Source organism: Archocentrus centrarchus, chromosome 20 (genome assembly GCF_007364275.1).
Source record: "Archocentrus centrarchus isolate MPI-CPG fArcCen1 chromosome 20, fArcCen1, whole genome shotgun sequence".
Taxonomy (NCBI): Eukaryota; Metazoa; Chordata; class Actinopteri; order Cichliformes; family Cichlidae; genus Archocentrus; species Archocentrus centrarchus.
In genome coordinates, this window is record NC_044365.1 from 15,846,479 (window position 1) to 15,871,151 (window position 24,673).

The 24,673-nt window shown below is 41.9% G+C and overlaps 1 protein-coding gene across 7 annotated transcripts; it reads right to left on the reverse strand.

Annotated features, from left to right (window-relative positions):
* Positions 1 to 5,848: 5,848 nt before the first annotated feature.
* On the reverse strand, positions 5,849 to 24,335 carry LOC115799095 (la-related protein 4B-like). Of its 7 annotated transcripts, XM_030756061.1 has the most exons (16): positions 24,166 to 24,335; positions 21,042 to 21,184; positions 16,707 to 17,015; positions 14,322 to 14,463; positions 14,105 to 14,227; positions 13,452 to 13,500; positions 12,456 to 12,592; positions 11,986 to 12,089; positions 11,708 to 11,818; positions 11,238 to 11,291; positions 11,025 to 11,132; positions 10,751 to 10,827; positions 10,491 to 10,661; positions 9,469 to 9,538; positions 9,286 to 9,399; positions 5,849 to 6,914 (listed from the first exon to the last, which is right to left on the reverse strand). In XM_030756061.1, exons 2-16 carry the CDS (start codon positions 21,117 to 21,119, stop codon positions 6,774 to 6,776), a joined length of 1,788 nt encoding a protein of 595 aa, XP_030611921.1. In that variant the 5' UTR covers positions 21,120 to 21,184; positions 24,166 to 24,335; the 3' UTR covers positions 5,849 to 6,773. The 7 variants fall into 7 exon arrangements, with proteins under 7 accessions (XP_030611921.1, XP_030611920.1, XP_030611919.1 ...); XM_030756060.1 differs by having other exon boundaries at positions 11,025 to 11,291; positions 16,707 to 17,003; XM_030756059.1 differs by having other exon boundaries at positions 10,491 to 10,658; positions 11,025 to 11,291.
* Positions 24,336 to 24,673: the final 338 nt, after the last annotated feature.

Below are 24,673 nucleotides of genomic sequence, written 5' to 3' on the forward strand. Positions count from 1 at the left end.
GGTGCCCCCTTGTTGGATTTCATAAGCCCCCCTTAAGACTGAGATCTGGCGACGGGACTGGTTGGGTCAGTCAGGGGGTGGGCCAGTCAAAGGGGGTTCGAGGGCCGGATGTGGCCCCCGGGCCGCTAATTGAATAGCCCTGATGTAGAGTGAAAATTTAAAATTTAATATTGAGCAGGCTCCACAAACAACCTGCACAGGCATATACGAATTGTTCATTCCCAGTGCAATTAGAAGAACAAAAGAGGGCAGGTCATCAGGCAGGAGAAACAGGATCAACTCCTCAAAGGCCCTTGTTTTTTCTGAGTTCCAGTCTTTTGTTTTATAATTTGTATTTGAAGCACTCTATTATATGTTGAATACATAAAGAAACATTTGATATAGGCCTAATGTATGTTTTTACATTAGTAATTCATTTTACACTTTTTAAAAAAATTAAAATCTAAGGATCCATTTGGGAGCCAAAAGAATTGGTTCTTCTTTGGGAGCAGAGCCTAAGGAGCTGGCTTTCTGAAAAGAGTCATAATTCCCATCACTAGCAACCGGCTCTATGAAAATATGCCCCAAAGAGCCCAACTGGCAACCCACAACACTGTGTTAAACAGTATAGCTCTATAGCTCACTTCTTTGTTTTGTCTCATTGTGTTTTCTAGCAGTGAAAACTATGTTTCTTAGCCTCATAGAAGAGAAGGGTGCACAGCTTTTTTTGTGTGCATGTGTGTGTGCTTCTCGGTATTAGCACGTTGAATTAAATCAGCATGTGAGCACATATTTCACACTTGCAAAATCTGCAGAATGCCTTTGATACGTCTCCCATCAGGACCGCAGCTACTTTCTGAGGTGTATGCAAACACAATTTTACCCCCCACCCCTCTTGTGAGGCACCCCTATGCATTGCATATAATGCATACCCACTTTTTGCGCCACTGTCTCCCATCTGAACTCGGATCCATTTTTTAAGTGCGCTCTCTTTCTCCCACTCTTTATTATATTTTTTTCTATGTTTTCCCCACTTACTGGAGCTCATGCTTATGCTGGTATACTGGGCTCTGGGCTGTTATGAGAGTTTGTTTGTTAATAGACATTAATGCGTAGACGTCTCGTTGACTGGGTTGGCCTGCTGATGTGATGTAACTGTGTGTCCGCCATATTGGAGGAGGCAAAGCTGCGCTGTGAACTAATACAAATAGGATTTTAAAGCACATTTTAATGGTGAATTCTACGTTAATGCCCCAGCTTATTTAATTCACACACACACACACACACACACTAAAGTTAATGGGAAACAGGTACCAAAACCATCCTATTAAAGCTTCTTAGTAAAATAACTTTATTGATCCCACACATCAATAATTCACGTTTGATCAGCTGTAAAGTAGAGCAAAAAAAGAGTGTATGTCACACTTTAATAATATATGAATAACAATAAATGTGGATTAACCCCCCTCCACACACAAGAAATAAACATCTTATTTTCATTTATTTTTTGGCCTTTTGGAGGCAACAAAAATCATTTTAAACACCACACATACACACAGGTTATGTACGCCATAGACACTTTTCTGTTTAAGTAAGACCACTAAAATCCATTAAAAAGAATGGTTTTGCACATTTTTTTCCTATTGTTGCCACTCTGTAATTGTATGGTTTTTAGTTTGGCGATGTGGTGCAGTCTCAGCTTGTGGAACACAGAAACAACAGATGACATCAGCACATAGTGATGGTTATCAGTTCCACACTGTGTTTTCTGAATATGCTCACCTGGACCAAACACATCCTCAGCTCCAACTTCAGCCCGTACAAAATGGTTGATATAGGACAAGTTGAGAGCTTGCCCGGACACAGACTGGCGAATAAAACGCTCAGCTGATCTGATTACCCTCACAGTCCCCTCAGATGGAACCATTAGCCCCCCTTTCCTTTTTAGTTGGAGTAAGTGGTAGCTGATCAAGTGATGCAGGTACAGCATCAGTGACCAAGCTACCACAGCACACATCACACAACAGCTTCTTTAAAATTTGCCAACCACCAACCCAGAGATGTAGACAAGGGCATTGTCAACAAGGGCACCAAAGGGAGTTGGGAGATAACTGTGGTCATGCACAATTGCAGAAGTGTTTGCAAAAGGGGATGGCAGCTCATCAGTTTCTTCTGCTGTGGAGGAAGATGGCATTTCTAAAACTGACAGAAACACAGTCGCATCCTGTACTACCACATTTCCAGATGCACTTGGAGACACCCACACCGCACCATCAGGCGATGGAAAATGGCTTGGAACTGGCCTGCTGAAGGGTTATTGTTCCAGCCTCCTGAGAAAACATAAAAGCACAGACTCAGCACTTTCGCAAGTTAATTAGTTGGACTTAACTTTATCTGTCTCAGTTGTTCTGGTAGAAACAGGCTTAAGTGAAGAACAAAAAAAAAAATATTTTATCACATTACACAATGTGAAAATACATTAAAGACCTGTTGTCATTGTATCAACCTTCCAGACCACTCAGGTCTTCTGGTTCTAGTCTACTCTGCATCCCAGGAACCAGAACCAAACATGGAGAAGCAGCTTTCAGTTTCTTTGCTCCTCTATCCATCCATCCATTTAGTTCCCCTTATCCTGTTCAGGGTCACGGGGGGCTGGAGCCTATCCCAGCTGACATAGGCCGACATAGAGGCAGGGTACAGCCTTTACAGGTCGCCAGCCCATCACAGGGCCAACACAGAAGGACAGACAACCTGTCCTTCTTTGCTCCTCTAATCTGGATCAAACTTTTAGAAAACTGAGTTCTATTAAAGAAAGACTGAAAACCCATTTGTTTAGTTGGCTTTGATCAATAATACCTGGAACATATATTAATTTGGGTCTGGATAACAAATTTTTTTAACTTCACTTTATTTTGCCACTGTAATGTAATGTTTCTTTTTTGTTTGTTGATTGTATTATATTTTTTTATCATGTAAAGTACTTTTTACAGCCATGTTGCTGAAATGTGCTATGCAAATAAAGTTAACTTGACTTTACAAAATATATAATCAGTTCCTTCACACTCAGAAAAGAAAATGTGGCATAGAATGGCATCTATTTATCTTCCATTTGGACTGGAGGGGAGTTGGGAAGCTGAAGACAGAAGGAACAGCCCAGTGGTGGCACTAGGGGGTGCTATAGCTCACCCTGGAAAAGTCATAGCACCCCGAAGAAAATAGCTTGTGTCTGTGTGTGTGTTGAGAACTGAAAGAACAAATGATCCTTCATGGCACCCTCAGTAAAATGCTTAGCCTCCCCTTAAGTTACTTAAATGTTACTTAAATACAATATTTAAGTAACAAAAATAAATGAATGAATCATACTAAAAATTTTTAAAAAGTGAAAGCTTTTTTATTTATCAGTGATAAATCATGTTTATTTATTGTGTCACTTTGGGAACCCCATACAGGTTCAGTTAGGTGTTGTAGGTGTGGTTGTTTGCTGCGCCCCCTGCCGGTGATGACCAGCCCTACCTCTTCTCTCATTTATTCATTTATTTTTGTTACTTAAATATTGTATTTCATGTCTTCTATGACAGGCACATTAGGGATTATGTTAGGAATTATTAATATTTACATATATTTATTTATTTCATTATTTAATCTTTTGTGGCAAAGTGGAAATAACAGCGGATCTCCTACGAAGCATGGGGTTAGGATGATTTTATGTTAAGTTTTGCATGCTTTTGTTTTTTTCTGTAATATAGGCCAAACCCATGTGGGAGTGGAGGTCCCACTCTAGTCCAGCTGCAAGGTATTTGGAGTTGAGTACTGGAAGTAAGTGATGGTTGCGGGTTTGGGGCCCTCCTCTGTAAAGGGGAAAGAAAGGAGGAACGCTGTGCATGTGAGACAGGAGAGACAGGAAGTAAGGGGACTGTAGAGCACAGGAATGGCTGCTCAAAGCAGAGCTGGACTGGAAATCTCAGTTGAGGAAAACACCTTTTTAAAGGAAGCTCGTCTTTTACCTGGCGTGGTTGATTTTAAGTCTTTTTAAAGGGGTCTAGTTTTACTGAGAGGAGGATTCATTTTAATCAAAGTGTGTTTGGATTGTTTTAACAAAGAACAGGACTGGGAACTGCTAAGGAGAGCCTGCATGTAAAGGGAGCTTCAGGAGGGAAAGTCCACTGTGCCATTAGGAGGTGGCCAGCCCGATGAAAGCACTCAAGACCTGGAGAGGAAAAGACTGAGCTGCAGTCCCAGGAATTCATGTGGAACCCCACTCCCCACTAACGCAGGGCTTTTGAAGGTGCGTGGAAACTCTTTAAGGAAAGATGCAAGCTCAATATTTGATTATTCCTTAAAGTGACCACCTTGTTTTTTTGTCTATAACCAAGCGGATAACCCTGGTGGTGGTGTTCTTGGGCCCTGAATTCCAGGCCAGGATTGTTCGCCCAGCACAGCACCACACTTTGAAAAGAATAAATTATTGTGAACCTTATTTCCAGCGTGTGCGTGTTGGTGTTTTTTTGCTGGTCACTCCTTGAACCATTCCTTATTTTGGGCAGATTTGGCCCACATTGTAACACTTTAACCTATTTAAATAAAAATACTCATTTTTTTCCTTTTACGTTTATTTAAAAAAAAATATTCAATTTCCAAACACATTTTCTTTTTTATCTTTATTGTACAACTTGTTTTTTCAATTAGTTTTTGTTCTAGAATTAAGGTCTAAATGCTTTAACACAGGAATGCACTGTACATAACTCCCAGTACATCATACTCATTGCACCCTCATTCTTTCACGTTCTTGTTTGTATATTTAACTTTACCTAAATTCACAATATTTTGCTCTTGTGCCACTTAAGTTTTGTCTTGGAATAAGCTCCAAAGAACAATTTCACTCAAATGTTAAACTTTTAAGTCGATAAATGAACTTTTATTTATTTTTGAGGGGAAAAAGGAGCTGAAACTCTACAATGAAAAATTTGATTTATCAAGTTCTAAAAATTTGTTAATGACTTTTGAAAAACAGTCATATCCTCCTTTTGCCAACCAAGTCTGTGACTGACTTGCATTAGAAAAATCATTCTGCAAGCCAACATTTTAAAAATGTAGATTTATTAGTCATAGTTATTAGTTTTTAAACAAATAAATGTTGCACAACTAAGCAACATTTGCTCAGTGATGTTTTTCAGATTAACACACAGCCTTTCTTCACCTCTCATAGGCCATTACTTTTAATGCGGTCCTTTATTCCACGTCTGCATGTAGAAACTGGGCCTCAGCAGAATAATATGATTAATATTAAAGGTCAAGCGCCCTTCAATTAAGCACAGGCTGAGCACAATGTGCCTGTGACACATAACTGAGCATCAATTTGCTGGTGGAATACAGTGTATTTCATTAGTATTCTTCATCTCATTCATTAGGCCGGCAGCCTTCAGAGAATCAAATCATCCTCATTGTAAACAAGCGCTGGAGTCAGATAATGGAGTAATGCAGTGGTTCTCAAATCCAGGCCTCGTGGCCCAGTGTCCTGCAGGTTTTAGATGTGTCTCTGCTTCAACACACCTGAGTCAAATATAGAAGTCATTAGCAGGACTCTGGAGAACTTGACTACATACTGAGAAGGTAATTCAGCCATTTGATTCAGGTGTGTTGGATCAGGGACACATCAAAAACCTGCAGGACACTGGGCCATGAGGCCTGGATTTGAGAACCACTGGAGTAATGAGAGTTATGATGCGACTCTTCTGCCATCAGCTGGTCAAAGGAAAGAACCACAGCGAAGGGCGCTGATTTGACGAGGACGCTGCTGTGACTGTATTTAAATGTTAATCAGAGAGAAGATAATTAGAGCAGAATAAACACACACACACACACACACCAGTTTAACTTCGAAGGCACTTCTTTAATATTTGTTCAATATTTACATCTGTACAGAGTAATATTCCACAACATGCCGCCTCTCTCTCCATGAAAACTGTTTCACATTAAAACTTTACATTCAAACAAAGGAACAACGGCCTCATTACAATCAAGTTCACATCCTCACATAGAGTTCAAACTGAAATGGGGTTTACAGACACAGTAACCACCCACCCAGCCTCTCTGGAAGCCCAGCTGAGCTCATGTGACATGAAAACATGAGGCTAATAAAGCTTTAACACACTAAAGCGGTTTAACAGAAATAAAAATGTTCTAAAGAAAAATGTAAATTAATATACAGCACTTTTAAACATACTTTTGATCCCGGGACTAGAAACACTGAATCAGTCCACAGATCTGATCCCACTCAGGTCTCATTAAACACACTGGACCCTCACATTTCTGTGAAAATTGAAACACATGAGCAGAAATATTTATGGAAAAAGCAGCATGTGTGTCTGCAGCACACAGACAGCACAGATATGTGGTGGGAAAAACTAAACACTATAAAACAAATTCACAATCACAGCGAAGCATCCTGTACAATCAAGAAAGCATCAAACACACACACGATGAAAATAAGTGGCAATGCCATCAGCAAAAGAAGACAATATCAAAAATGGAAGCTGGCGCTCTGTAAACTGACCTGAACGACTGACCAAGAAATAAAGCAGAAATTAAAGCAGCAGATCAACATTTGCAGATTTCTTCCAGCTTCCTGTCTAAAAACAGCCAGTGGGACTCCTCAGATTCAGGATCCTGATCTGGATTTAGTTGATTTAAAGACTTCAATGTGAGAACATATCACAACAGATCGTTCTTTGTCGTGCAGCCTGTTTTTACAATTAGGACAAGAAAACAATCGTATCTTTCAGACACTCATTACATTAAAAATAAAAGTGTGTTCTCTTCATCTGATCGGCGTTTTCACTTCTCTTAGGTGGATTGTCCAGTTTTGTGGAGGTAGGTTTCGAGTTGTCGGATAAGCTTCTCTGGCAGACCTCAGCGTAGGTCGGTTTCTGGAACTCCTGGCCAAACAAAGTACAAGATGAGGTCAAGCTCGTTCTCTTTACAACGTATCACTCTAAAGCTGTTTTCATGCACATGCCGCTGCAAGCCTGACAGGTTAAATCCTCATTATAACACCACTCTTCTATTACAAAGTCTTCGTGATGAAGACGATAATGTGAGAACGGCACATTTAGTGCTGCACTCAATGGTAACGCGTTCTTTTATGGCCCACCCTTAGGCTGTAACTACGTGTAATTTACAGGGATTTATCCTGTAAGTAAATTTAAGTTATGTGTAATTAGGCTGTACTATTTTGAATAAGGCTGAATTATTTTGAGTAAGGCTGAATTATTTTGACTAAGGCCATACTACTTTGACTAAGTACTTTACAGGGATGTGCCCTCTAAGTACAATTCTGCGTTATTTAGAGAGAAAAACAAAAAAAACAAAAACAAAAACACTTTCCTATCATACATCATAACCACCATTTAAGTAAACCTAGTTACCCTGTAGGTAAATTTTATTTAAATATCCTGAAAGTGTTTAAATATCATAAATTCCCCTAAAAGAGTTTTTTTCCTTTTTAAACTTCTTTATAGGTGTTCTCAGCTGTTTTTATATGCTTAAAATAGAGCTAATAAGCCAACTCAGTAGTTGCAGCTGAAAACATCTAGGTTTATATGTTGTATTTTTATTTTTTTGTTGCTATAAACTCTTTATTCCACTGGAAACTGTGACAAATCAGATTTATAATTTCTACTTTTTATTAGGCACACATGCAAAATTAGAATTACCACACAGCTCAACAGGCATGTCTTTGGACTGTGGGAGGAAGCAGAGAGAACCCAAACAGGCACAGTGAGAACATGCAAACTCCACACAGAAAGGCCTCGGCAGGCTGGTGGATTCAAACCCAGGACCTTCTGGCTGTGTGGTGACAGCGCTAACCACTGCACCACTGTGTGGGTGTGAATGGCTGTCTGTCTCTGTAAGAGACTGGCGACCTGTCCTGGGTGTACCCTGTCCTCTGGCCTAATGGACAAACATGCTTGATGACTGTCAAACTGCTGGATGCAGGTTCTGCATATACATGTAAATGTGCAGTGATAAAACCTTTAAATAGTGCCGGTGTTCTCCAATAGAAATGTGACAGATGCAAGCACAGAACAGCATTTAACATGGAACAGATGCAGAAGCACGACGGACCATCTAAAAAAAACATTTTATAGTCAAAGTTGACTCAAAATAAAAGGCTAAACTTTAACACCACAGAGAGGCTGAGGCTCCTGTGAAGGTGCTGGCTGTGATGTGCAGGCGCTGCTGCTTCTCAGTGGACTGATTTAAAACGCTGATTTAAAAACCAGTTCAGCTATCAGTGCATGCAGAGTTATGCACTGCAGGGACATAACGCAGCTTCAGCTTCCAAATCAACAATCTGGTACGTTTTTAAACACCAAACACCAAAAGGCCACAGAAGACAACTAAAGACTTTACCTGAAAACATATAAAAGAGCCCACAGAGATGAAACCATGATGAACTTGTACCAGAATAATGGGAACAGAAAAGTATGGAAAAGGAGAGAAAAAGCTCGTGATCAGAAACATGTTGCATACCTCATCTGTCAAACACGGTGGAGGGAATGTTATGGCATGTATGGCTGCCAGTGGGACCGATGTGATGATGTGACTGCTGATAGAAACAGCAGGTTGGATTCTGAGGTGTACAGGGCTGTACTCTCTGCTCAGATTCAGCCAAATACCGCAAACTTGGTCAGACAGGGCTTCACTGTGCAAATGGATCATGAGCCAAAGCAAACTGCAAAAGCAACCCAAGAGTTTCCCAAAAAAAAGAAGTGGAATATTCTACAATGGCAGAGTCAGTATCTCACCTAACTGAGCAGCGTCTCAGTTATTAACTGAAGGCAGAACGAGCCACAAATGAGCAGCAGCTGAAGGTGGCTGCAGCAAAGGCCTGGCAGAGCATCTCATGGTGCTGCCCATGGGTTCTGGACTTCAGGCAGTCATTGACTGCAAACGATTTTCATCCAAGTATTAAAAACAATCTTTCGACTTCAATCATGTTAATGAGCCTCTGAAAAAGGGCAGGTCAAAGAGCCTTTACAATAGTGTCAGTGAGCACGTGTGAAGTTTGGTGGATCTAACGTGACGTCGTTCTCGAGTTACAGCCAACATTAAAGTTTCTGTGGAACAGACGCCGACACCAAGGCTACAACAGCTCGACTTTTTCTTCAAAACAGCCAAGCTGAAAATGGTCTTTGTCCAACAGATGATGGCTCTGTGTGTGTGTGATTGCTATTTTAATTTACAGTGAACAGAGCCTCAGGTGAGCACTGTGTGTGTGTGCGCACGCGTGTGTGTGTGTGTTACCTTGGTGTTGCTGTTAGCTGCAGGAAGTGTTGCAATGGCAGTGCTTGCAGGAGAAAGAGGAGGGGAGTTTGACAGGGTGAGCTCAGGAGGGTGAGACAGCTGCCTCTGTGGACTCTACAGACACAAACAGTCAGTATGCAGTCTGAACCAAGCACACATCCTCAGTGCTCACTGCTGACTTACCTGACTGCTCTGAGTGGACCACTCCCTGGACCTCAGGGTGCCTCTCCTCCTCTGGTGGAAGTTCCCTCTCCTTCAGGGACACACAGGAAACGCGGGGCTCTGAGGAACATCTGGTTTAAACTTTATTAAAGATCAAATCTCCTGCGATTATGACAGGTGTGTCAGACAGAGGGCTACATGCAGTTTGAACACCTGATGTTGATGTTTAAAGCAAGGGTACCTGTGGCTGTAACTACATGATGATTAATGAATAAACATAATTCAGGCACTCAAAGAATCTCAAACCGAACCGTCTCTAACTTTCATGGGGAAAAAGGCTTTATAAAAGAATATTTGGGGGGGAAAGTAGCTGCTTTTAATCAGGTTTGACTGCCGATTCCATACATGCAGTCTTTTAACTGCCCACAGGCATTACTAACACGGCTCCTGAGTGGTGAGCATTTCTCATGCTTTCACAGCCCTTCACATTTTCAAAGGTTAAGACTCGGTTTTATAATTATGCAGCTAAAATTAAGTTTAGGTTAGAGTTTGGGAGAGGATTGGGCTTAGATTAAACCTAACCTTAGGATCTTAAGAATGGACTGATGTCTATGAATGTCTTAAACAGCCCAACACATACTTGTGTGTTTATGTGTGATCCTGCCCTACACACAGAGTGACTGAAGATATAAGATGGGAGAAGAAAACTGGAGCATGACTTGTTGTCAGTCCCCAGAATGCATCTTTGGCTGCAGGGCTGCACAATAATGGTTGCCAAAAGTGTCCAATGAGTTATGGCTCCATTTCACTTGTGTGAAATGAACCAGAATGAAAGGAGGCTGTCCCCATTTCAATCCTCAGTCTGAAGCTGATGAACACCAACAGTGGAAGGATAACATGACAGACATTATTTATGACCTTGTGTCCTGACCTTTTTTTTAACTACATGAACTATATTAATGGGCGGGGCATGGCAAGGATTTTTAATGACTGAGGAGTAAACAGAAAAGAGACATCTGAAACCTGAACTGATGTTTTGTTACCTTCCCTGCTGAGTGGGACACGTGGTCTGCATGCTCGGATGGCGCTGGTTTACCCACAACCGTCCTCGGCCGGGCATCATAGCAGAAGAGGAGGGATCTGAAGGCTGCTCGGCAGTCCCAGCAACCCTTGGCTGCTGGGACCGCCAACGGTTTGACCTCCTTGACCCTCTGCTGGAGGAAAACAATCAATCTACACACTGATAAAAGTGATAGTGTGATGACACAGAGAGAATGGCACAAAGAGAAGAGCAAGACGCTACCTCTGCCTGCGGGGGGGGTGGGGTTTGAAGCTGGAAGCTGCTGCAAAGCCGTTCATGAAGTAATTCAACACAGGAGGCTGATGATAGAAACAGCAGGATTTGATCTCTGAGCCAAAGCAAGATGAGAAGGAGCCAAAGAGCCACTCATGCACATTAAATGAACTGTTAACAGTTACAACATCCACAAATCGAAGGAAATGACCAAGAAAGAAATTATTACTAATCAACTAATTAACCCTTTCATGCCACATGATTTCAGATGTAACAAACTCACTCTGGCATAGTCTTGGTATCCAGATGCAGCTGAAGTCCACACCTCACTGGGGATATCGTACAGCTGCTGTGTGGACATGTGGGCCGGGCAGAAATGCTGGTAGGTGATCTGGGGGAAGTAGGAGCTGTAGTTCTTAATGCACTGGCCCAGCTGGGCGAGCAGGAAGCCATTTTCTGGAGCATAGGGTGGCATTATTTCGGACTTTATCCTCACCATGATGGGCATTCCCTTAAACACCTGAACCTGTTCTCTGAGGGACCTGTAGGCCTGGAGGCATTGAGAGCATGAACTGAGCTGGTTTAAATTACTGTATTATCACAGCTCCCAACAGAGGAAGCTAACAAGAGCACTTTAACGGGACGTTCATCCTAAAATCAAAAACAGACATTTTTCAGCCAGCTTAGCGCTATTTATCCTTCTGGATTTCTTTGCTGGTGCTCAGGTACTCAGCTTTGGAGATATCATCTGTTGAGATGTCAGACTGAACTGAAGGCCATTAGCCTCGGGGTGCTCAAAGTGCCAAAAATGGTTTAAAAAACTCAGCAGCGATGTCATTACTCAAAAACAAACCACAAACTTTGCTGTGAAACTATCTCCTTTCTCCTGAACTGTTCTAATAAACAAAAATCTCTATCAATCCACTTCAGTCATGAACAAAATAAAAGAAGCATGCTGGTTTCTACCTTTTGTGCATCGGCTTCTGATTTGAAGGTGATGAACCAGTTATTGTTGCTCACAGGCTCACAGCTCTGGAACTTGGGCAGGTTCTCCCCCTGAAAGAGAGCTTCCACCTCCTGCACAGCAGCAGCAATATCAAACACAACAGACACAATTTCATTTTAAAACTTCTCTAAATAAACCCATCCAGACCTACAACGCCTCAGACTTCAGTTTGTTTATGCACATGTAACAACCTACCCAGGAGGATTTTAGCAGTGTTGGTGGATTTTTGGAGTCTTACCTCTCGAGGTGTGGTGTTAGGAATCTCCCTCAGGATTATAACACACCGATCCTGCCTGGGCCGGACTTTCTGTCCACACGGGGCCAGCTGGACCAGCGGCATGGCTGCCAGACAGTGACAGGAGAGAGCACTTCAAGACAACAAACCACATTCATCACTCTCAGCTCTGCAGTCAGTGTCACCGAGTCCACTAGAACTGCTTCTTCATCATAAAAGGACCAGAACAGATTTATTTTTTCTACAGAGAGAACAGAGAAAAAGATATTTCTCTTATTGCTCGCTTGGTTTTGTAGCAAACAGGAGGAAATGATCGTTTGATCCATGCACACTACAAATTATTACTTAAAAGTAACACATCCTCCAGAGTTACTCAGCCTCCATATCTCTGTGGCTGGAGGTAAAAATTCCACGCTGAATAAAAAGTTTAAGGTCAGTCAGCTACACCTGAGCCCACAGAAACAAACACTGACATCTGAGAACTTCAGAGATGAGGCCCAGGTCTGTGGTGAGGTTCTTGATATTGTCGAGGGTGGTCAGAGTTGAGATGGAGATGTACTGGTTGCTGTCCATCTGAGACTGGAGGTACAGGTCGCTGCCGAGGTTCTCCCTGAGGAGGGACGGAAGAGCTGCTGAGAACAACCACACAGTGATGCACGCTGGTGATAGAGGGGTTACCAGAGGTCACACCGCATACATACATGCTACTTTTCCACCGCCGAGGAGCCGGTGCTTGTGCCAGTGCTCATGCTGGTTTCAATGAACCGGCGAAACGCTTAAGAACGGGCCCACGTTTCTGTGAACTGCTCCTTTACGTATGAGTGTGGGCAGGTCCTCATCTGGACACAGAAGCCGAAGCGCACAAACGTGGGAGAACACGCTCCCCTTTCTGTGCTGCAAATCGAACTACTGCAGCATCTGTGTGCAGCACAGAGGTAAACACAGACAGCGATTAGAGCAAGATGACAAGTACGCGCTTTGTGTCCTTTTATCTGTGATATGAACTGATACAAAGCAGCAAGTTCAGCCTTAGAGCCCAACCTAATTCACAGCCGTGAAAATCGCTTCGCTTTTCTCATGTAATACACATGCAATATGGTGGAAAACTTGATGTTGAGATGGCAGAGTTACGCCCTTCTGCCGCTTTCATCATGTGTTCTTGGTTCGAGACCAGCTAGTTTGCGGGGCCAGATTTGAACACGTTTTTCAGCCGAGCACCGAGTGCTTCCGCGGTGGAAAACCCGCCTAACGGTTCAAATAAAGGCACCGGCACCGGAACCCTGGTGGAAAAGAGGCTACAGAGAAATGGGAACATCCCCATTCACCCGTATTTATGCTTACATATAAATACACCAATTAAAGCAAAACTACAATCACAGCATACAATCACTGAACCATATGTTTTTCTTTTTTTGACTTTGTCTAAAATGGTGTGTGTGTGTGTGTGTGTGTGTGTGTGTGGCTATTACCTGCTCAGATAGAACTCCAATAGTGTCCTCAGCTTTTGTCTGATCTCATCTGAAATCACAGGAAATCATAGTGGTTCCCACAGACTTAGATCTGCATGATGCTGCAACAGCCAGCAGCTTTTTTAATGTTTTATTCTACACTTCCAAATCTTCATCTGTTTTATGTTATTTTTACTTTGTACTTATAACTGCTAATTTATTGGTTCTGAGCTTTCTGCTGTGAACTGCCCCTCAGTTATAATAAAGACATCCTTGAGCTTTGATATGTGCGCAGATGTGCATGTTGGTGTGTCACAAATTAAAGTTAAAATTAAATTAAAGTTTTGAAATGGGAAAATAAAAACACTAATTTTAAAGCTCACATGAAGACTGTTAAAACCCACATTGTGTCCAGGTTCCTGAAGATTAAGACCATGAATACATAAAAGTAAGATAAACAGTTGTTTAGAGCATCTGATCTCAGGATTCTGCTAAAAATACTATTTAATAAAAAAAAAACAAAAAACTGTTGACTCAAATCATCTCTTTTTGGGCAGATAAAAACAGGTAAAAGTAAAAATTGATAAAATAAGTCACCAAGTGTATCATTGTACCTCATTGTACCTCAAAGTAAAGACTATGTGTGTGAGAAACACTGAGATTTACAAACATACCTGTCACAGGTGGGCCACAGGACTCTCCATTACTGACAGGAGCTTCAGCTGTCAGTGCCCAGTACTCCAGTGTGCTGGGGTCATTCAGGCTCATGTTTTCCAGCTGGCATGCTAGCATATGTCCTTAAAAAAAAACAAAAAAAACAAAAACAAAAAAACACTCCACAATACCCAGCAATAACCAGGCTGTGTGCAGAAAAAAGCAGACCTAACCTACCTCCCTGATGGGTCAGAGTGTCACTGACCTGAAGCAATGGCTGCTGAAGCTGCTGGTAGGCAGAGTCAGGGACGCTCAGGTCCAAGATGTGATTGGTCCATACCTCAGCATTAGGGTTAAGGCCTGAGGCAGCAACGGGTTCCTGCAATGAAAAGACATGAATGTGCACCAGATTTCTCTAATATAGAAAGCACAGTAAGCCCTATAAATACAACACCTTCTTTACCATTTAAAAACATGTTAAAGTGTAACATACAGAGAAGATGGCAGAGAATCATCTGTGTGTGTCCAGGTGTAACTGAGATCAGCAAAATCCATGGAACCAATACAAATCAATACAGATCATTGATCCCCTGAATCAACCCTGCGCTATCAAAGCTGTTACAGGAAGTTTATGTACTGCACTCTCATTCTTCAGTCATTATGCATCAAGGACATCTAGATGAACAATAACTTGTTGCATAACTCTTTGATCACACACTGCCTGCTTCCAGGCACAAGTGCTCAGGTTTGCCTGTATGTGAATGAATCCATAATACAGACCCATTCCAAAAAATTAGAATATCATGGAAAAGTTGTAATTTCCATAATTACATTCAAAAAGTTAAACTTTCATAGATTATAGATTCAGGGCCCACAATTTAAACAATTTCGAGTATTTGTTTATTTTTACATAATTTGGGTTTCCAGCTCATAAAGCCCACGAAAACAGGATTTCAAAAAATTAGAATACTGTCGAGAAATCAGCCCAAACTACTTCTCAGTTTTTGCAGAAAAAAAAGAAATTAGGATCACACCAAATCAATCAAAATATAGTACTTTCAAAATGATATGACAATGTTCAATACTTGGTTGGGAATCCCTTTGCTTTAATCACTGCCTCGGTGCGACGTGGCATTGAGCCAATCAGCCTGTGGCATTGCCTGGGAGTTATGGAAGCCCAGATTTCCTTGATGCTTGCTGTCAGCTCTTCTTTGTTGTTGGGTCTGGTGGTCCTCATTTTACTCTTGAGAACACCCCAGAGATTCTCAACGGGGTTTATGTCTGGCGAGTTGGCTGGCCAGTCAGGCACTGTGATGGCATGGGCATCAAACCAGGCTTTGGTGCTTCTGGTGGCATGGGCAGGGGCCAGGTACTGCTGGAAGATGAAATCTGCATCTCCATACAGATCCTCAGCAGAAGGAATCATGAAGTCCTCTAAAACATTCTGGTAGACTGTTGCGATGATTTACAAAATGATTGGATGATTGGATTTACAAAAGCAGAGTTTACCAACACCTGCACCAGACATTGCACCCCACATCATGACTGACTGTGGATACTTCACACTGGACCTCAAGCAGTTTGGGCTCTGTTCCTCACCCGTCTTCCTCCAAACCCTTGGACCTTGATTCCCAAATGAAAGGCACACTTTACTTTCATTGGAAAAGAGGACCTTGGAACACTGGCCAACAGTCCAGCCCTTCTTGTCCTTGGCCCAGTTGAGATGCTTTCTATGTTGCCTCAGGTTCAGAAGTGGCTTGACCCGAGGGACCTGACAGTTGTAGCCCATCTCCTGGATGCATCTGAATGTGGTGGTTTTTGAAGTTGTGACTCCTGCCTCATTCCACTCTTTCTGGATCTCTGCCAGATTCTTGAATCTTCTCTTTTTGATAATCTGCTGAAGCCCACAGTCATCTCTTTGGCTGGTGCATCTTCTCCTGCCACATTTTGTCCTTCCACTAGACTTTCCATTGATATGCTTGGACACAGCACTCTGTGACTAGCCAGCCTCCTTAGCTATGAGCTTTTGTGGCTTACCCATCCTATGGAGGGTATCAATGATGGTCTTCTGGCCAGTTGTTAGGTCTGCAGTCTTCCCCACATTGAACTGAACTGAGACATTTGAACCAAACTGAAGCAATTTAATGACACCTGGGGAAACCTGTGCAGGTGCTTTGAGTTTAGTAGACGATTAGTGTGTCACACTCAGTTTAAAACATTCATGCCCTGCAAAATTTGGGCAGTATTCTAATTTTCTGAATGAGCTGGAAGCCCAAATTATGTAAAAATAAACAAATAAATATCAAATAAATAAATCATAACAAATAAGTCATTTAAATTGTGGGCCCTGAATCTAGAATCTATGAAAGTTTAACTTTTTGAGTGGAATTATGTAAATTAATCAACTTTTCCATGATATATATATATATATATATATATATATATATATATATATATATATATATATATATATATATATATATATATTCAAATTTTTTGGAATGGGTCTGTATATCAATCAAATATCAATCAAATCCTTTTCTTACAGAGTTTCCTTTAAACATTTAGCATGTGAATGTTATCGCTCAGCCCAGTCATGCTGCATCCTGAATGAACACTTACAGTCTGAACGCAATCTGTGTGCCAGTCCAACACGCAGGCCCCCTGAGGCATCACTGTGCCATAGGGATAAGCTCCCAACAGAGCCATGGAGGGTTGGAGCTCCAAGACAGATTCTGGGATTCGCTCTGCATTGCTATACTGCCTGCTCTCACCCTGGCCAAGCTGCTTGATCCAAGGCTGGGGGGAGAGATGGCAGACGGAGGACTCTGCATCGTCTCCCTGTAGCTCAGACGCCATCGTCCTCATCCGTCCTTCCTTCTCTCCCTCCTCAGCAGCAGAAGCAGTGGGTTCGTGACCCTGAAAATGAATCTCATAAGATGGAGTTGAAGCATAAGCATCAATCTGATCGGGGTCTACTGCAGTCATGATGTGACCCTCTTTGCTGTCATCCTGACAACCATTGTTGTTTTTGGAAACCATTGTAGTTTTAGTTTTAATCTTAGTCTTTTGGATGAAAATGCTCCTTAGCTTTATTCAGCTTTAGTCATTTCTAAATGTGATAGTTTTCGTCCAGTTTAGTCAACAAAAACTAAAAAGTTTTAGTCAAATTTTAGTCAGCTTTAGTGGGAAAGTATTAGTCTTTACAAATTAATTAGAATAATTAGTGGTAACAGTGGAATCACTTACTCCAAAAATGCAATAAACAAAAAACATTCTCACTTTGGCAACTGGGGCTTTATTTCTCAGAATTTGCTAAAGTGCAATGAACATACACATGCCCAAAATATTAGCAATGGATGAGGAACACATGCTTAACTTGACCCTGTCTGCCAGGGCAATTAAGTTGTATATTATATATATAAAACACCGGGCTATCTTTAACTAGAGTAAAATATCAGGGTGGTGAGCCTTCAGCCGCTTAAGATTTGTGGTGTTTTTTCCACCAAGTTTTAATCCACAGTTACCGCCGTCTCCCTGGACAATGCATTCAGTTTTCCTTTCAAATGTGTTATATTGAAAATAAGTCCATAGATCTTTTCTTGGTTTATGGCCACTGAGACCCTTCGTGCAACATGCAGCGTCCACCATGGTCCATCAGTGATTGAAGCACATGTGTCAGACCCGTGGCCCGCGAGCCACATGTGGCCCACCATATAATTTTATATGGCTTTATATGATCTCATATAGTTATTATTAATGGCCTGCTGGTAAATAGTGCTCCCACCACGTATACTACAAATCCCACAATGCACTGCAACAGCTGCAGCACAGGCCAAGACCTGTGCACTAACCCGTTTTCCGCGTTGCAAATGACACATTGATCAGTGATCAGCAGATAAAAACAGCGGTCAGCACTTTTTACAGTGACATTTAAGCTGCTGAACCCCCAAAAATGGCCAAATGTAAAGTGGAAAACAGGGATTTTCAAAACAGATGGGATGCAGAGGACCTGATCGCTGACACTGAAGGCAAATCGTGAGTCTCTTTTCCCCGCCTGCGATGTGCAGGTAAAAGAGTGGATTGGTGGGATGGATGCAGTAGAAGATGCAGAGGGAGACCTGCACAGGTGAGCTGACAGTGCATCACTGCGTCACACAGCAGGAAACGCTGTGCAGCAAAGTCCTGATGACAGCACACGCCATGAGCACGGCAAAGGTCACCAGCAGTTTTGGACTAAATAGCTTCTGAGTTTGGTCATGTGCCTTATACACAGGTGCCATGAGCTACCTGAGGAAATCTGTCAACTACATGAAAAGTAAATTAAAAGTCTCAGCAGGGCTCCAGGATGAAAGGTGGCTGTGTGAGAAGCAACCATACATCCATGGAGCTTCAGGGATGGGACTGCTGATTACGCGTGATTGCCATAAAAAAAAAAAAAAAAAAAGGAAAAGAAAAACTAAGAGCAGGTCTCCACCGCTGTGTTTGCAGCTGCGCTTTTTGCTGAGAAACTGGACACACTGCGCAGTTTACGTATCTTTTTTATGACGGTGAAGCGCAGAAATTCAGTTTTTACCTGAAAATTTTGCACATTTTCATCAGCTTGAAATATATACATTTTTCCTGATGTTATTTTTGAAGAAAAATATAATTTTATATTTTGTTTAATGTGTTGAGGAAAAATGTGCTGTATTCTGGCCATTCAAATTCATAATACTGATTAAAATTATTATTTTTAATCCTGTTTGGCCTGCGACTCAGACTGTGTGTATTCAATTTTGACGGCCCTGGATTAAAGTAATGGAGGTGGTGGCGTGACCAAAAATAGATGGGATGCAGCAGCATTAGTGATAGGTTTTAGATTTTGACTGACAGATTACACGCACAATAGGCAGACATGTCGTGCATTTTGGATGACTGACGGAACATCCATTAACCGTCTCGTCTAGTTTCTTCTCGTCATGTTTTAGTCATCAAAGAGACGTTTTTATTGTCTTGTTACCGTCATGATAAAAAGGGTCGTCAATGAAATCATTTCATCATCGTTAACGAAAACAACACTGCTGACAACTAACTTCATTTGGAGTCTTGGAGGAGTCATCAGTGGTGACAGTGTGAACCTCAGTACTTTGGGGATCTGTCTATTAGGAGTGTCTGAATCAGCATCACGGTGCTCAGCTGGTGATGTGTGCATCTCATTCATTTCATCTGTATTATTTTGAGATAAACTGTAAACACTTTTCTGCTGCAGGTCAGTGTTAACTGCAGGGCTCACGCAGTCAGACGAAACAACGCAGGAAAATATTTCTGTGGGCTCAGAGGCTGGTGGAGGACTGTGGGAGAGCTGCTCTGCTGTACCTGGAGAGTTAAGCTCTACCAGCACTGAGATGGGTTGATCAACGTGAGTCATCTGTGCAGCCGTCATGTCTTCTTCTCCCCCCTCACACTTGTATACTTTCTTTCTCTGCTGGATTTATCTTCAGCTGCATTTGGCTGCACTGACTCTCAGCAGGATCAGCTTCACTCTCAGGTGTGGGCAGACTGAGAGATGAGGATGAGGGAGGTGAACTGGAGGAAGCAGTAATAGAAATCTCACTTCCAGCAGCAGGAGGCTGTGTGACAGGACTGTGACTAGATTCCTCAAAGCTGCTCTCAGACTGCTCAGGGCGCTGAAGAGTAATGCCTATATTCCCATCAACGGCATCGACATCAACACATTCTGTGACGTGTGTGTGGTCACAGGATATCGATGCGGCTGGAGAGCAGAACAGCAGTTTCTGCTTCAGCTTAGTGCAGCGGCTGTGTTCCTCCAGCTCTTTGGGGCCGGCTGCGCTCACGGTCACGCTCAAGGTCTTCTACGTCAATCAAACAAATGCTGTAGAAACTGCAGGTCCTCGTCTCCAAAACCTGACACAAAGTTGCTGTGATGCTGCAGGCTTCCTTGATCTCCTCCCACTGCTCTTCTTCAGGGGAACCCCCCTTTGCCCCTTGACACACACTGACCTGGTCATGTGTCCCATTGCTTGTTGTCCCTGCGTTGTTCGGGCAGGGAGTGGACAGTAACCTGGTGTGAGCAGACCAACAGCTTGCCGGTTTGTGATACTCCTGCCCCGCTGGGGCAGCTGGGAGCTGAGTGAACCACAGTGCCCTGAGCGTGGCGCTGTCCAGAATCCTCTGCTTGTCTGGACTGTGTTTGAGCACCTCCACGTAGGGAGCCGGCTCACAGCTGAGCCCGGCGGCATGTCTCACAGCTGCTGCTGTGTTTGTATTCACATTTGTGCTGATTGTAACAATATTAGCCTCCTCGTCAGCCGCCTCCATCCAGATTTTGTCGACTTCCTCGTGTTCCAAAGGGTTCATCCAGGCCGCGCCCTCAGGCGCCCACTTCTCCTCTTCTTCTAAGCACACATGTTGAGCTAGGGCCATGGCGTGTTGCCTGACCCACTCTGCTGCCTCACTGAGCCCATCGTGGAGCAGAGGCTGTAACAAACTGCTCCTCTCAATCATGAGCAGCTCCCTGCACCAGTCCAGCCACATGCAGAAAGAGCAACAACCCCATGGCACCCCCTGCTTCACCCTCTCCCTTTTTCCCCTCCCCTGCCCAGAATAGTAAATATGAAGGAGCTCACATGTTCCTGCTACTCAACAGAGGGCTGGACACCACTCTGTGTGTGTCTGAAAATATGTGGGAACCCTAGATAAGTTTGAGAGGGGTCAGCCCAGCAGATGCCACCAATCACAGCAGTGCTGCAACAGTGTGAAGCCAGTGCAGTGTGCTGCATTGGCTTCAGTCCATCTTTTATTTACAGTCTATGGTCTGAATAAAGGGGTACCACATGAATTAAAATGACTTTTGCAAACTAAAGTGTTCCAATCAATAAAGTTGACTGAAAACAACACGTGTATGATACTGTACAGGTGTGTGTGTGTGTGTGGTGAGCACTGGCATTACAGTACCTGGTAAGAGTTGTAGTATCCAGGATCTGGCTGCACCTGTAGATCCGATGGATCCAGTGGATTCTGCTCTGACGCCATGTGAAGCGGTCTGGCGGCTAAGTGTACGGGACAAGGGCTGCTGCTGTCGACGGTCACCACGGAGACTGGTGGGGAGAGCGGGACAGAGGAGGACATGAGTCACAACAACAGCTGGTAGGATGGACACGCCACAACAACCAGATCACTCAGTGTGGACTAAAACTGAACGACACTGCAGGTGGAACTGCTTTAAAGTCAAATTATATTTATAACGAGCAGGTGTCCACAGGTGTGGCACTAATGACTGCTTTCAATACTCGAACTTCAGTAGTTTGTATAAATTCACTTTGTTTTCTTTGTTCTTTTTAATGTACTTTCAGAGGTTTGTAGTAAGAGCTGCAGGTGTTTACTCTGATTACACAAACATGATGTAGGAGCAGGTGATGATAACAGGCACTGATGTTTAAATAACTGGACATGAATATCTTGAGCTTATTATATAATTTATACTGCAGTATGTTTCTAACTAAGCAGGCAGCTCATTTGGGGTCAACTTAAAAGAAAGGCAGATGACAAACCTAAAAGTGAGGTCAGAGGTCAAATGTGACATATTTTAAATCTCTGTGTGGTACTTTCTATATGTTGGCAATACACAGCACCCTTGTAAGAATCATAGTTTGAAGTTTTTACCAATAAATCATTCAGTTGTTCTTGAAGGCCTCGGGGATCTAAGCCAAATTTTAATAGACTGCTAACACTTGTCCACTCTGCAGCCCTACAGCGTGTTATCATGGTTTATTGTGTTTACTCACAGAATGACATGCACACAAATGCTACCAAAGACATAACCTCCTTGGTGGAAGTAACTATACATTAACCAGTTATCTATAAGTCTTCCAATCAATAATCTATCCTGCAACAACTTACAACTATATTTGCTCAGCAAAAATGATCAACAACATGTTTTTCTGCTTTTTTAAATAAAATCATGTTAAACTGAAAACTTTATTTCTGGACTCTTGCTTGGACCAAAGCAGCTACATGCAAGTATGACCCCGGGCTCCAAGAAACTGAAACACACACTTGTAATTAATAATGTGGATGTAGCTTACTTCGGGCCATAATTTCATGTCATCTACCCAGTCAGTGAGAAGTGACGGGTGAGGCACTGTTACTGAATTGTCCTCGCTGCTTTTTTAAAACATCCTTGCAATGTATCCACCTCTGACGTGGTACCATTTAAGCCAGGTAAAAGAAACTGCAGTGTCAAAATGTTGAAATGAACGGCAAGTGTGTAACTGTGCAAACTGAGAGGGCTCAGTCAATCTTGAGGCGTCACATTTTTAGACCATTTTCTGCTCAGCCACCTCTGATGTGCCTGAAAGTCTGATGGTTTAAAATGCTGACATGTATGTAAATCATTGCTGTGAAATTTTAGCTTCATATATCAACTAATTTTCCAGATTTTCGTTCATTTTTAAAGGCCTGTCCACCTACTTAGTTTGTTTGTTGCACATTGAAATCTGAGGCAATGTTTGAACTTTTAAAGACACACACACACACACACATATATATATATATATATATATATTAGGGGTGGGACTCGATTAAAAAAATTAATCGAATTAATTACAAGCTTTGTAATTACGTAATCGAAATTAATCGCATTTTAATCACATTTCAATATTTAACATGATAAATATTAATTTAAATTTGTTTGATGAATGAATCAATATACATAAGCTTAAACATCAAAATTTTGTTTATTTTCCCACCAGTCTACTACACAGACCAATGAAGGGTGGAAGTGCTCCTGTGATAAGCAAACTCCTGAAATTAAAGTTAAGCATCATAACTGGATAGTTTTATTCAACATTAATGTCTCACTTAATATAGTTGGAAATTAATAATCCGCTCAGCTGTATTCCTTGATGTTGTTATGCTTGTTTTAACAGCTTATTTTGAATAAAAGATTTAAAATTAAACCACAAAAAGGAGCAAAAGTTCGTTCTCCGCCGAACCAGCGGCTTTTACACAGCTGTGCTTTGCACTCACGGCGACATGAGCTAGGCAGAGGTGAGGGCAGACGACGCTAATATGAAGGATAGCCGCTCACTTCCGGCCTTTGCGGTCTTCGTGGGCTGCGAAGGACGTGGGCCGGGTCCTTCGAAGGATGCAGCCCCTGAATTTTGACTTCGTGCGTCGATATAATCTTATGCCTGGAATTCGTGCACTGAGAAACGTTCCACGGTGCAAAGTGCGATTAAATGCGTTAAAAATTTTAATTCGTTATTTTCCCCGTAATTAATTAATCAACATTAACCCGTTAATGTCCCACCCCTTATATATATATATATATATATATATATATATATATATATATATATATATATATATATATATATACAGTAAAAGACAAATAGACAACACATGAATATCAGTGTGATTCAGGTGGAAAACTGTGTAAAATGAAGCAGGTGAAGTCACACTTTTATCTCCTGTATGAGGTCAGTGATTTCGTGGACGGTGCCTCACAAATAAAGAATGAAAAAGTCAAAATAAACAGAGAAATTTCATCAGCAGTGATATAAAAACCCAGGGTGACCTGCATCACTTCACATCAGCATCCTCACACATTTAATGCTAAATAATAATGCTAAACAGTTTCTATCGACAGGCCATCAGGCTACTGAACCACTGACTGATTACCAAACTGTGATTACCTGCCTTTCTTTCATCTGCATATATCTGTATATATTGCACTTGCTTTATTATTTATTTATTTTTATTTTCTACTTTTACTTTCCTAATATACTAGTTCTTAAATTTTATTTTAACTTAGTTGCTTATTTCAATTGTTTGTAAAGCAGTCGCAAGTAAGAATTTCATTGCTCAGCATAACCACAGTGTTTTGCGGTGTACATGACAATAAACTTCTTGAATCTTGAATCTTGAAATAATGACAGAACTCACAGAAAGGGTTTGGGTGGGAAGATTATTAGCTTGTTATTAAAATCTAGCCTACTTAGCCTAACTGTTAACTAAACGTCTCTAACGTTTCTGTTGCCCTTATCAGCCTCGATGGGTGAGGTGAAACTACACTGACCTTTTAACACTCACACAGACACTTCTGCAGGTGGAAGTCAAGTTAACTTGGCTGAAAAAAGTTTCACCTTCCGGGATACGAGCGACATTTCACACGAAGAGCACCCACCGAGCTGCCGTTAGCTAACCGCCACTGTTGCCAACTCCTCAGCAAGGAAAGTGGCTATTGGCTGTCCTAAAAGTCGCTAGAAGTCGGTATATGACGTCATCGCCTAATTTGCCTAATTGTTTTTTTTGCATATAGTTGCAGTCGGGGCTGTAGGAGAGACAAAAAGTGAAGAAAAACACGCTAAACATGTTTAGAACTACTTCGGCTGGGGAATAGGAACCAAAATAATATCTCAATAATTTTTACCTGTATGGCGATTTATGAAATATATCTTGATATTTTTTTTCTTCCCAAATGTATAAACAAAAAGGCACTTCTGAGTCAAAGCTACATGTCCCAAAAGTCACACAGACACTTTTATTAACATTCAGCTGTAGATGTACAGGAGAAATTACTCAAA

What these genes read in the sequence shown, in the direction of transcription:
- LOC115799095 (XM_030756057.1), bottom strand. Translation starts at nt 21,119, where the DNA reads ATGGCGTCAGAGCAGAATCCACTGGATCCATCGGATCTACAGGTGCAG. An exon ending in GATACCAAGACTATGCCAGA is followed by an intron (nt 10,828 to 11,024) that starts GTGAGTTTGTTA and finishes TTCTATCATCAG; the next exon opens with CCTCCTGTGTTGAATTACTT. An exon ending in CACCCCCCCCGCAGGCAGAG is followed by an intron (nt 10,662 to 10,750) that starts GTAGCGTCTTGC and finishes GTTTTCCTCCAG; the next exon opens with CAGAGGGTCAAGGAGGTCAA.